At 30.7% G+C, this 12,942-nt stretch overlaps 2 protein-coding genes across 3 annotated transcripts; both read left to right on the forward strand.

Moving 5' to 3' along the window:
* Positions 1–2,286: 2,286 nt before the first annotated feature.
* On the forward strand, positions 2,287–4,119 carry LOC125065808. The gene is made up of 4 exons (XM_047673642.1): positions 2,287–2,374; positions 2,696–2,826; positions 3,362–3,491; positions 3,816–4,119. Exons 1-4 carry the CDS (start codon positions 2,320–2,322, stop codon positions 3,899–3,901), a joined length of 402 nt encoding a protein of 133 aa, XP_047529598.1. The 5' UTR covers positions 2,287–2,319; the 3' UTR covers positions 3,902–4,119.
* Positions 4,120–4,440: 321 nt separating this feature from the next.
* Positions 4,441–12,942, forward strand: LOC125066034 (inositol polyphosphate 5-phosphatase E). 2 transcript variants are annotated; one of them, XM_047673920.1, is made up of 10 exons: positions 4,441–5,192; positions 5,282–5,401; positions 5,574–5,702; positions 6,014–6,171; positions 8,530–8,802; positions 9,394–9,494; positions 9,642–9,767; positions 10,148–10,265; positions 10,731–10,869; positions 11,304–12,942. In XM_047673920.1, exons 1-10 carry the CDS (start codon positions 4,531–4,533, stop codon positions 11,416–11,418), a joined length of 1,941 nt encoding a protein of 646 aa, XP_047529876.1. In that variant the 5' UTR covers positions 4,441–4,530; the 3' UTR covers positions 11,419–12,942. The 2 variants fall into 2 exon arrangements, with proteins under 2 accessions (XP_047529876.1, XP_047529877.1); XM_047673921.1 differs by lacking the exon at positions 5,282–5,401.

Here is a 12,942-nt window from a genome sequence, read left to right on the forward strand (position 1 = left end):
GATATAACGAAGAAAAATCATGACACAACCCAGGGATCCAATTACGTGCATTTGGACAACAAAAAAAAAGCAAAAATAGTCAATAGGGATAGTTGAACTAGAAAGTAAAAGTTTGCGACAGTTCGATCTCTAGAAGTTTTCTTTTAATGTATAGGATATTCCATATCGAAGTAAAGTAAAATATTTCACCGTTAGACCTCCACTCCTAAAAGAGGTTTGATGCTAACTTCAACCATCTGCTATAAAGTGAGTTGAAGAATTTCTTAACCGACAAGCATCAGATTTTACTTACACTTACAAAATAAGCAAATTTGGTTTCAGTGATACTTGCCCGGATTTGAACCCGCAATTTTTATTAAGCTTGTTCTGTTAAGCATGTTCTACCCAATGTGGTGCTCTGAGCAATATCGTCTTCCTATATACTATACACTTAACAACTTAAATGATAGTTTTATGTCAATGTTTGTTACTATAATTACAGATTGCTGCTTTAAACATTTAAAATGATTTATGTAACAAGAATTTAATCGTTAATACTGCACTTGTATACATAGTACAAAATACAGTCATAGAGATACATTATTTTAAATAATTTATCTGTAAGACTTTGTGCTAACGCAAATTGAATAACGTTGAAAAAAAAACATAATGTACTTATGTAAGTCAATTAAATTTTTTTTTTCTTATATTTTTTAGATGATTTTATTACTTATGTGATCACAGATATATCAAAATATAAGATAATATATTTTTTTTTAAATAAAATATAAGATAAATTATAAGAACTCTAATAGTTTTCAAAAATAGAAATAACGAAAACATCACTGATTTACTTTAGATTATTATTACATAGAATAAAACAAAGTCGCGTCTGCCATCTGTACGCTTAGAACTATTAAACTACGTAATCGATTTTAATGCGGTTTTTATATATAATTTAATAAATAAACAGTGATTCAGGTATTTATAATATATGTATATTATACTAGAAAAACACCGAGAATATCAAAATCAAAATATACTTTATTCAAGTAGGCTTTTACAAGCACTTTTGAAATGTCATTTAACAAACTATATCAAGTGAAGCTACCACCAGTTGGGAATGTAGATTCTACCGAGAAGAACCGACAAGAAACTCAGTATTTACTATTTTTCAATATTTAAAAATTAAATACAATTATATATGTATGTAATATATCCTGCCTAGAAGTCAAAAACTATTAACTCCACGCTTTTTTATCATCTGTAAAATCTTGTATTGAATAATATGCCTTCTCTATCAATGTATTTTTTACAATAAATTTGAATTTATGAAACGGCAAAGTTAAAAATGTTTGCGAAATTTTAGTATAGAAACGAATACCAAGAATGATCTATTGACTTTGCGGATTCGGAAACTTGGCGTTATAGGTAAGCTTATCCTTACTTCTTGTGCACATACAATGATTATATCATTTATTTTATCAAAGTGGTGTCACTGTGAATATACACAATATTGTTGTAAATATATTGTGACGCAACAGTGAGTATTCCTACTTTGATAAAAACATCCCGAAGAGAGTCTCTAGCTCCAAGATTATAAATAGACCGGATTGCTCTCTTTTGTAAAAAAAAAAACAGATTAAATATCTGCAGCGTTACCCCAAAGTTATATGACATAATACTGTGAAAATAAACAAAATATACGAGCGGTATCTATATCAGTTAGTTGTCAAACTTTTCTAACTGCGTATGCTGCGGAGCTAAGTCTTCCTGTCAGGGACGATAATCATTTATCGTCCTCTCCACTGGAGTTTGGAATCCAATGCTATTCCTCAAAACACCGTAGTATCGGCTACATCAAGAGAGCCACCGTTTAAAAATATATTTTAATTTTGCTTTCTAATGTTAGAGTAAAAACTACACATTTTGTTTTTTGAGTATTCAAAATTTTCCTTTCGTATGAAGTGTGAAGTAGCGTCGCCAAATAACGCTTTATCACAAATACCTTTAACTTAACTTAAATCAACTTACCTAACCCAAAAAAAGACATGAATTTAATTTTTTCTGATTGTTCTTCAATCTCAAAGTTATATATAGACACTTATTGTATCCATGTAAAACCGGGACGTGTAGCTAGTTTATAATAAATAAAAGATTAGAACAATCGAGGAGGAATCTTTTGTCGTTTCTGTGATTTCATTACGTTTATTATTTATTAACGCAAAACAATAATTCGAATCGATAAGATATGGATTTCAATGATAGATAGGTACTTAGATAATGAATTTAAGGGAAGCATTTACTTTCTGTGATAGCTTACGTTGAGTGTGTATAATAATGCTCACCAAATTATTTTTACTCGTATTTATCTGTGCCCTAGGGAAGTCTGTAGGTTAGTAATAATTTAACTATATGCTCAGTAAGTTTATCTCGCAAGTTACTAATGACTCCATAACATAACTAACATCAATTGACTTTTGTTTTGGTTTTTATCTACAAAATAGTTGCACTGGAATTGTGATGTCAGACCATTTTGATTTGATTAGGTACTTACCTATACCATAAAACTTCAATATAATAATAAATATTATTTAATTTAAAATTTAAATCTCAAACAAAGCAATAACTACGAAACTGTAATAAATTGTGGCAACATAAAATGTCTTTTAATTATTACAAATACAATGTTTCAATATCGTTTTAACTTGTCCAGAATCTTTGCGATGCTACACGTGTGGTTTCTCTTCCGTTGACACCAACAGGGCTTGTCTCACTATAAGCAATTCTACAGCCAGAGTAGAATGTAGTATGACGTATTGCACAATTATGCGACAAGAACTTCGAGTAAGTTTTTTTTTTCTTTTTATTTATTAAATATTAGGATATAGATAGATTTAGCTATTTGTTAATCATATGAGTTACCTCTTTAATGATTATTTAAACTCCAAAAGTGGCGAATTGTGGTGCAAAAACAATTGGGCTCAAGTCGGTTGAGCTTTTCTTCATAAATCAAACAAAATAGTCTTTCTGTTGTTTTAAAAAAAATAGTCTTTCTGAATTAACAGAGTTTGCTGAATTGATTAAGTATCGTTTAGCAATCTTACTAAAAAGGGGGAATGGATTGCAACCATTTAAAAATCTAAAATCAGTATGATACATGTGACTTAAAATGTATTCAATAATCAATGGTACGTTGAAAGGTACTAGATGCGCGATATTTTTATTCGAAAACAAATAATTTTTTTTTTTTAATTCCTTTTTTTGATTAATCATTATTCAAATATTCGCGGCATCTCTGTTACTTATGGTATTTGACAACGGAAAAATTCGATTTTTCTAAAAATATATAAGAATACATAACATATAAATTATATTTCAGGACCCTGCAGGCGAGATAGTCAGTTTTTTACGAGGATGCGAGGGATCGCCAGACTTTTTAAATCATGAAGTGATAGATTCAAATTTTCGAACTTATTACCGAGCCTGTACTACCGACCTCTGTAACATCGGTGAGTAATTTAATATTTTAGTGAGAATTTAATTTAAGCTAAACTACACATAACAACAATATTGCTTTTATAATCGTTTTATATGGTATTCATTTATAAATGAAGTATATATTAATAATATCACGAATATTTTTTATAGCTACAGATAAAAAATATAGAGTACTGTCAACAAAACATTACATTTATGAATTATCTTACAATGCGGTTAATTAATACATCTTCAAAATAAAAAAAAAAAAATCAATTTTATAATTTTTATAATTTTTTTTTTTCATATAGATCATTACATATTTTGTAATACCTTTTATTTTTATACTTTTTCAGGTGATGGAATACAACCCGTAGGGGATGGAAATTTATCTCCTTATCCTATGTACAACGGTACGAACTTGCTTGTACCTGGCACATGAGATTTTAAATTTAAAATAATCATTACAAATATTGTAATTTAATTATATAGTGTTTTAAACTTAACTACCCAAATGATACCCAATTTAATTTCTTACAAATATTATTAAAATTTGTAAACTATTGAAAAAAACAAAATTTTCTTTTACCTTTTCAGAAATTTTTCACTTACAATTGAAATTCATCTAGAAATTATATTTTTTTTTTTCCTTTGGTATAATATAGCTAATAATACTATGAATATTTAATGTTATTTGTTTATAAATTAGGTGTTGTTTCAAAATTAAGTGTTATTATTTATGTGTTTAACTATACTATAGGTTGTTTTATTTTATTGTTTCCACTGTTTCCGTGGTAACAAATCTAATACAAACTATTTTATGATGTATTTGAGTGGCAGAACCACAAAATTTTATGTAAATTTTATTAAACTAAAAGCTTTTGTGAGTTTATTAAATAAAAAGTTTTTTGAACGTATTTTTCTTCAGCAAAATTTGATTTTATATTTATTGACATTAGTATTGAAAATGACATAATGACACAAATATGTTGTTATAGGTTATGTTGTCTATATTTAGTAAAAATGTAATTAGTAACTTAAATTGGTTGTTAAAGTGGTTTTAAACCAAACATGACAACATCACCTACAAGGACCAAACAAAAGTTGTCATTGCGGAAACGATTATTTGTGAAAAAATCACCAAAAGTTGGCTGCTATGTAGACACAGATTCCAACGAAGAATTTAGTCAATCAACCTCACGCCCTATGTCCCCTGCTGACCCTTTTATAGCACATAGTGCTCACAACTCTGAAACTAGTATTGATAATCCTCATAATTATTCGAATTATAATACGAGGCATGCAACTGATCATCATCAAACAATTCATCAAAACACAACTACTTATGACGACGATAGTAATCAAAAATGTTGTAAGACATTCTTTAGAAGATCTCGGCCTAAGAGCTTAGTGGAAGGCCACGGATCTAAGGACGATTCGTACTCGAGACCAAGCAGTCCAATAAATGATTCTAGTAATAATAGTTTAAGTGATCATACCATTTCTCAAACGAAGAGTGAAGAAATACCAAAAGTAACAGTGAATTTTCCAAAAAGTGATGATGCAAAAAAATATTTTGAACATTCTGGTTCATTTGAAGGCATTAAGCCGAAAAGTAAATTATTTGTCAAAAGGTTATCAGCTGATCACTTGATATCCAATGAATCAAAGCCGTTATATCAGTCGTCCTCACCCGAGAGTGATAGAAGTAGTTCTTTAGATCGTAAGAGAAGGTAAGTTATTATTATTTTAATTTGTGTTTTGAAACTGCCTTCTCATGTGTTAATGTACTGTCCATATTTGTGTCATGCAACACTATAAGGAGTAAGTCAACAATAACAAGATCAGCTTCTCGCGCAGGGAGCACTGACAGCTTGGTTCGTAATTCTCTGCTTGCTGCACAGGTGTTGCGTCTTATACCCACACAGGAAGCAAAGCAAAGGTACAGTTAAAAATAATATTGCTCAGAGAATTATATGCTTCTAACATTGCTTATTAATAAAAAGTCCTTTTTGTTTTTGATAATTGATTCCATTCTAAACAATGCAAAACTAACATCTATGTCAAATATTTTATTTTAATACATATATTATATTTTTTTCATTTTCTCATAGAAACTATTTATATGGAAGATTGGCATCACATTCTTTACTCGGTGCTGCTGAGTTGGAACATGTATTCCCAGATCGGGAAGTGAAGATATTTGTCGGTACCTGGAATATGAATGGACAGGCACCTCCAAAGTATGTTAAAATAGGAATTAATTTATAAGTTATTTCTCTAAGTTATTTTATATTCAGAGAAATGAATGCCTTCAAACATTGTATCATATCTGGAAAGGGTTAAGCAACTTAATTGAATGCATATGGCAAATTTTATTTTACTGGTATTTGATCTTTTCCTAATATCAAATATGAAATGACTTGAAAAAGTTTAATGATTCTATGATTCTTCTCTCCATTTATTTTTTCACTTAAGAATAGTGTATTGTAATTGTGGACCACCTTTTCTTGTAAAAACCGATTATCTAACATAATGCAATATTGAACTTCAGGGAACTAGCTGATTTTATATTCCCCAATGAGGTAAAACATGTACCAGATATTTTTGCGATTGGCACCCAAGAATCCTTTTCAGAACGGACTGAATGGGAAATCACTATACAGGAAGTGTTGGGTCCATCACATTTACTACTGCACTCTTATTATTTAGGTAAGTTATTATTATTAAATGATGTACCATACATTTCTTTTAATGCTAAACATAGTGGCCCTGGAGCACAGGGGACCCTCTAACCTAAGCTTTGAAAAGAGCGGGTCAGCCAACTCGTCAGCTCCTGAAGGTAGAAAACCTCGACCTCACAAGACTTTTTTTTGCTATATATAAATTTGAAGGGCAATATAAGTTAAAGAGGTGGTGGAACGTCAAAAAGTAAACACTGGTAACATACAAAATTGTTGTTGTATATTTTAATTCATTCATTGTGCTACTAACTAGTAGCACAATGAATGAATTAAAATGACAACTGTCATTTCAACCTCTAGTTGATCAAGTATTGGGCATAAAAAAGCAGCCTATTTTTTTCTTTGTGGTTCAAGCTCGTTCGTACCAAATTTCATCGAATTCGGTTCAGTGGTCGGGCTATGAAAGAGCAACAGACAAACAGATCGACAGAGTTACTTTCGTATTATTAATATTAGTATAGATTAACGTAACACTCAGGAAAATGTGTAATAAATAAATTTATTAAACATTGCTGCTTTTGCTTCATGACTTCATCAACTTCCATTGCCTTCCATTGTTTGTAAATGTAAGTCTGACGGTACGGGTTTTATCTGTTCAATGATGCATCAATTGATTAAATCGATCGATAATATAAACAATGTTTGTTATATACACAGATATGATAATATAATAGGTATTTAAATTACTTTTTGTCATAAAAAGATAAGGTATATGGTACGTTAGCAAACATTTTTACATTATTAAAAAAGTTATATATAAATTAATTATATTTTTAAACTTACTTCCAATGACGACAATGAGTTCTTGAACGCATGACGTCATAAAGTTTTCCTATAATATTTTGTACGCAAGGCGCCGCGACAGCTCTTCGAAAATTATATACATTTATAAATCTAGAAATCTCTGATGCGCAAAAGTTTGCACGAATAATAGAAAAAAATAGGTGCCCTGTGTCGATACCACATAAATGCACAAATTTTGAATCTACATAATAATTAACATAATCATCATGACACATAATTTATCTCAGTATTACAAGAATATTAACGTTAAAAATACACAAATCTTTTCGCGTTAATAGGTCCCATAAATCTTAGGTAGGTAGGTAAAAATGTCGAGTGGTTTTAGTATCATTTAGTAAAACAGTGGTATCTAGCTTAGGTACGCCAAATTTACGATGATAAAATGTTATAATAATAACTTTAATTTTTACTGTAGTACTTTTAAGTAATATTAATTTATTACACAATGAGATATACGCATTTATAAATAAACATCAATATAATATAATAATAATAAATATTGGACAACATCACATACATTACTCTGATCCCAATGTAAGTAACTAAAGCACTTGTGTTATGGAAAATCAGAAGTAACGACGGCACCACATATACCTAACTAATTTACGTTTAACGTATGATACATATATATTCCATAATAATAATAATAGTACTGTTTTTCAGTAAAATATGCCTGAATCATATCTCAATAAGATTTTTTAAACATATTTTATATAACCACTACCGACGGCTTATTTAGTCTAGATCTAGGGTATATGAAGTAATGATTGCTTGAGTATTTTAAGTTGGTTTTATTTGATAGTTTTCTATTAATTATTCAGAAAGTAATTGCTATTTTTTAATTCTATTTAAATTAAGAACAAATGCATATCTTGATGATGTTTTACGGTTATTTTTCAGATTTTAACTCATATTGTAGGTAGACACGATAACTTGGTGGTAGGGCTTTGTGCAAGCCCGTCTGGGTAGGTTAAGATTACAGCGCCTTTGTCTATGGGCGGTGGTGACCACTTACCATCAGGCGGCCCATATGCTCGTCCGCCAACCAACGCCATAAAGAAAAAAAAAACACGAATGCTACAATATTACATGTGAAAATTTTCCAGAACTTGATCTTCAATTTCTGAAACATTGATCATAAACATTAACAAGGTTAACTATAATCTAAATGGTCATTGTTCGGTGACAGGTGAGGACATAATAGATGACCAATGAGCGGTCAAGTTAAAGCCAAATGAGTTAAACTGGATTTGATCAGCGTTTCAGAAAGTGGAGATCAAAATTGCTAATTGTATTGAGCAAATAAGTTCGTAGAAACCTCGACATGGAATAATTAAATGAATATTATGACGCAATAATAGATAATGTTTGTAAAGTAATTCCTTAAGCGTATGATCTAGAAGCTTAAAGAATTATTTTACTTAAATCACGTTAACACTTTTGCTCAGAAAAGGAAACGCGAGTGTATTCTGAATACCAATTAGCAATTCTTGATGTAACTGTCAATTAATACTAATTTCAGGTACAATACATTTGACGGTATTTATAAGAAGAGATCTTATATGGTTTTGTTCGCTACCCGAAGATGCAAGTCTTTCCGTCCGTCCCGGTACTGCATTTCGTACCAAAGGAGCCGTAGCAATATCCTTTGCATTGTTTGGTTCAACATTTCTCTTTGTGACCGCTCATCTAACGGCTCACCAAGAAAAAGTGAAAGAAAGATTGTCAGATATCAAGAGGATAATAAGGTCGATTGATTTGCCTAAAAATTTGCCCTGCAGACATAAGAGTAAAGGTGAGTCAATAAAACTGTAACATACAACAACAAGGTTGGAGATGAACCATAAATATTTTGTCAGCCCAAAAAACCATACCGTTGGTATTTTTTTGTAGCTAAGCTCACAGGAACAAAAATCTCTCTCCTTCGTATATGACTTAGGTTTATTGTGTAATAGTAATCTTGCCTCAAAAGTATTACAGTCAGAAAATTGTAAAGGTGCCTCTTTACTCGGCTTTTTGTACGCTTAATGATTTTTTTTATTTGTTTGATTATTTTCTTTTATTCATATTTTTCTTACTTAGAGATAATAAATTCAGTAATGTGTTATTGTACAAAATAGAACGATCAATGTAAATATTTATCTTATTTCAATATTTAATGTGTTAGTAAAATTCTACAATTGGAACCGTTAGACGTATTTACTAAAATAAATATTGGTACAAATGAAGCCAATATTATATAAAATAGAACCACAACACATCAATGTGTGAATCAAGTGCAAATATATGTATGTATGCGTGAATACGCTACGCCAAGAGAAGTGTTGCCATTAAAAGTCAATCATGCACAGCCTATATATAACATAAGATACTTTTTTTATTACAGATGTCACTAACAATTTTGACTACGTGTTCTGGTGTGGTGATCTTAATTTTAGACTTGGAGAACCGAGAGCTGCTGTATTAAGATGGATCGAACAAACACAAGTATGGAATTATTTAATTTTTTTCAACTTTCATTCAACAATATAATACAGATTGTTTACTGTTGTTATCATAAAACCTGCTACGAATGAAAAAATGAGAAAATGCGATCGTAAAATTTAATTATGGCATTGTTGTTATTGTTACCAGTTCCCCCTCCCGCCGAATCTGCCGCACGGGCTGTTGCACGCGGATCAGCTGACGGCGGTGCTCGAAGATGGCGCCGCTTTTAGAGACTTCCGCGAGGCTCCCATTACGTTTCCACCAACCTATAAGGTTCTATGCTTAAAATAAAATTTTATCTATTATTACAGCACCCACCTCATTTTATTTGAGCTATCGACTACACCGTTGCTTGGAATAGATCGCTATATAGCGATAAAGTCCCCAAAATTGTACGCTTCTTTTATTTAGGCTGTATCCATGTTTTATTAAATTATTTTCTCTTTGTGGTGTACAATAGAGTATAAAGTAATTTTATACATATTATCCAAAATGTATATAAATGCTTAAATTTGGGAAAAGCAATTAATGTTCGTCTTAATATTATTTATTTATATACAATTATACAGTCATTAGTTATTATTCTTTCTATAGCATTGCTTAGTAATGTTAGTTTGTATGGAATTTTAAATGTTTTTTTTTTTATTGTTTAGTATGACCCGGGAAGTCAACAGTTCGACACGTCCAGTAAACAAAGAGTTCCAGCTTACACGGATCGAATACTTTTCAAAGCTAAATCGATGGCTGCAAATTCGTCCTCTGCGTTTTCAGGTAAATATTGGAAAAGAGAGGTTCTTGCCGGTTCTTCTTGGTACAATCTACATACTAGTGGTAGCTTTACTTTACTAAGGCGATGTTCCAGAAGTGATTGTAAAAGTCTACTTAAATTATGTATATTGTGATCTTGATTTATATAGCATCTCGAATTTCTATTTTTCATACTTTTTTGTATTTAATTACTTATTTTTGAATGTATTTAATTTGTCATTTAAAATTGTTTAGCAGTAACTGTTGTACTGTATTGTAAACTATATTTAATAAATATATATTTTTGTGGACAGCACATATATATTGTAAAGTTAGGTTGACGGTCAGATGAACAACTTGGTGGTGAATGGTCACCACCGCCCATAGACATTGGCGCTGTAAAAACTGCTACGTGTTTCCGTTTCGTGGTAGAATATCTGATGAGTGGGTGATATATCCAGACGGGCTTGCACTTAATTAAAATTCCAGGCCTACGTCGTATCAGCAGCGTGCCCGTCCCGTCCGGCTTGAAGTGTATCGCGTACAACTCGGTGCAGTCGGTGGTGACCAGCGACCACAAGCCCGTGTGGGCGCTGTTCTCCGCCGCTCTGCGACCCGGCACTGATGTGTAAGTTATTCACTATAAATATAACATAATTGAATAGGTTCCTGTATCTTGCAATACCTTTTTGAGTACTAATAATTATAAAATTATGAAGTTAATTGAAATGTAAAACATTAGCAAAATTTTTAAAGTTTTTTTTGGCTCCCTTTGAGGAGAAGGCTTGTAGCTTATTACACCATGCTGCTTCAATAAGGGATGGTTTACATACATGCGGCAGGATTTCATTTAAATTAGACACGTGCAGGTTTCCTAATCATGTTTTCTTTCTCCGAGTACGAGATAATAAACACAAGTTAAGCATAAGCATCAGAAAAATCAGTAGTGCTTGTCTCAATCATCACTCAATCATCCATCTCAGCACAATTCTTATTTCTTATTTATTAAAATTAACAAATAGATTATTTTAAGTACATCAATGTTAAATTTTTTGATTTCAGTGTGCCCCTAGCCGCTGGTTTGTTCAATCGCGAAGTATATTTAGAAGGAATAAAACGTCGACGAGCGCTTCTCGACCACGCCCCCGGTACGTCCGCCATATGCAATATTCAATAATAAACACACGTATAACATCACATCCAGTACAACAATTATAATATTTAATTAAAATTTAACGAATAATTATACCGTTACCGAAACTTTTTTGGAATAGTTTCCGACTTCTTATGTTTGAACTGTGATTAAAGAGAAATTAGTCATTTTAAAAAATTGATTACCTGTTGGTATTTTATGATTTGAACTATTGCTGTTATATTCCATATTTTTTAAGTATTACCTATTTGACACTGGTATACGAAAATCAGCGAATGGTATAAAAAAAAAAATAATAAGTTCAAAAACACATTTTAGTTATAGAATAAACCAAAGATTATTTTGTTATTAGTTATTTACATTTCAAGAGTTATATTTTATTTTACACATTAAAAAAAATGACTGGAAATAGTGTAAAATGTATTCCTTAAAAACCTGCATAGGCTAGCTTCATAGTGTTTTAGCTTATTATAATAATAACATGCATAAATATTCAAAGTGAGAACTTCGTCAACTAAAATAACTCTAGTCAATAAATGAGGTTTTAAATAAACAGTATTCAATGTTGATTTACTAAAATAGTAATTTCCTACAAAAACTATTTTCAATTTTATTACTTGTAGCAAAGAATGAAATAAATTCATAACTAAACTATTGTATTCTGTGTAAGATAGTATCTCTAGACAATTGTTCAAATATTTGTATTTTAGTATTAATGTTTTGAAAATATTTGTGCCAACGTTTTCTATAAATCATCGCTTGAGGTTCACATGATGAAAATTTAGGAAGCGTTCGAATATTACGTACGTTATCTTTTGATGTTTTTTTACGTAAAAACATTTAGAGAAGCTCAAGTGAAACAGACGACCTTTACTTCTCTTTCTTTATCTTTGTACCTTTCTTAGTATACGCTTTTATAAAAGGTTATTTAAATTAAAAAAAAAAATGTTACTGTTTTAGTTTACAAATGATTTTAAATTACAATTTTGTCATTGCCCTGGTGTAAGACCAATATATATGGTTCTCTTCTAAATTAGAAAAAAGTAAATAATAGCAGTCACCCTCGCCCCGTCCTCCATACCGGGCCTCTTCTTAATCTGCTTGCGTAATATTTGAACGTTCCATCGTCACTACTTTTTCTACTCCATACGTCACGCTTTTAATTAAACGTCTCGGCTCTTGTTCTGTCACTTATATAGATGAAATTTATAGCAATGATATTTATTAAATTATGATGAAATACGGGCTTGGATGTAATCTTCCAAATATTGGTGCAAATATTTGAACCAACGTTTTTTTTTAATCGATAGTCATCCAATACTGGGTCCAATGTATCGACTTTCTACATACTTATCAGTTGTATATTTTACCCTTATTTGGGAATTATTATGTTGATTTTTGTCATTGTATTAATTGTTCTAGCAAATATTGTATATGTCATAAATTATTGCATTACTTTTTTTTTCATTATTATTCATATCATTAGGCAAAATGTTTCCTGTTATTATTAACCTTCACCTAGTGGAAGGACTTACAAACTATTATTTT

The sequence above is a fragment of the Vanessa atalanta genome, chromosome 8 (assembly GCF_905147765.1).
Source record: "Vanessa atalanta chromosome 8, ilVanAtal1.2, whole genome shotgun sequence".
Taxonomy (NCBI): domain Eukaryota; kingdom Metazoa; phylum Arthropoda; class Insecta; order Lepidoptera; family Nymphalidae; genus Vanessa; species Vanessa atalanta.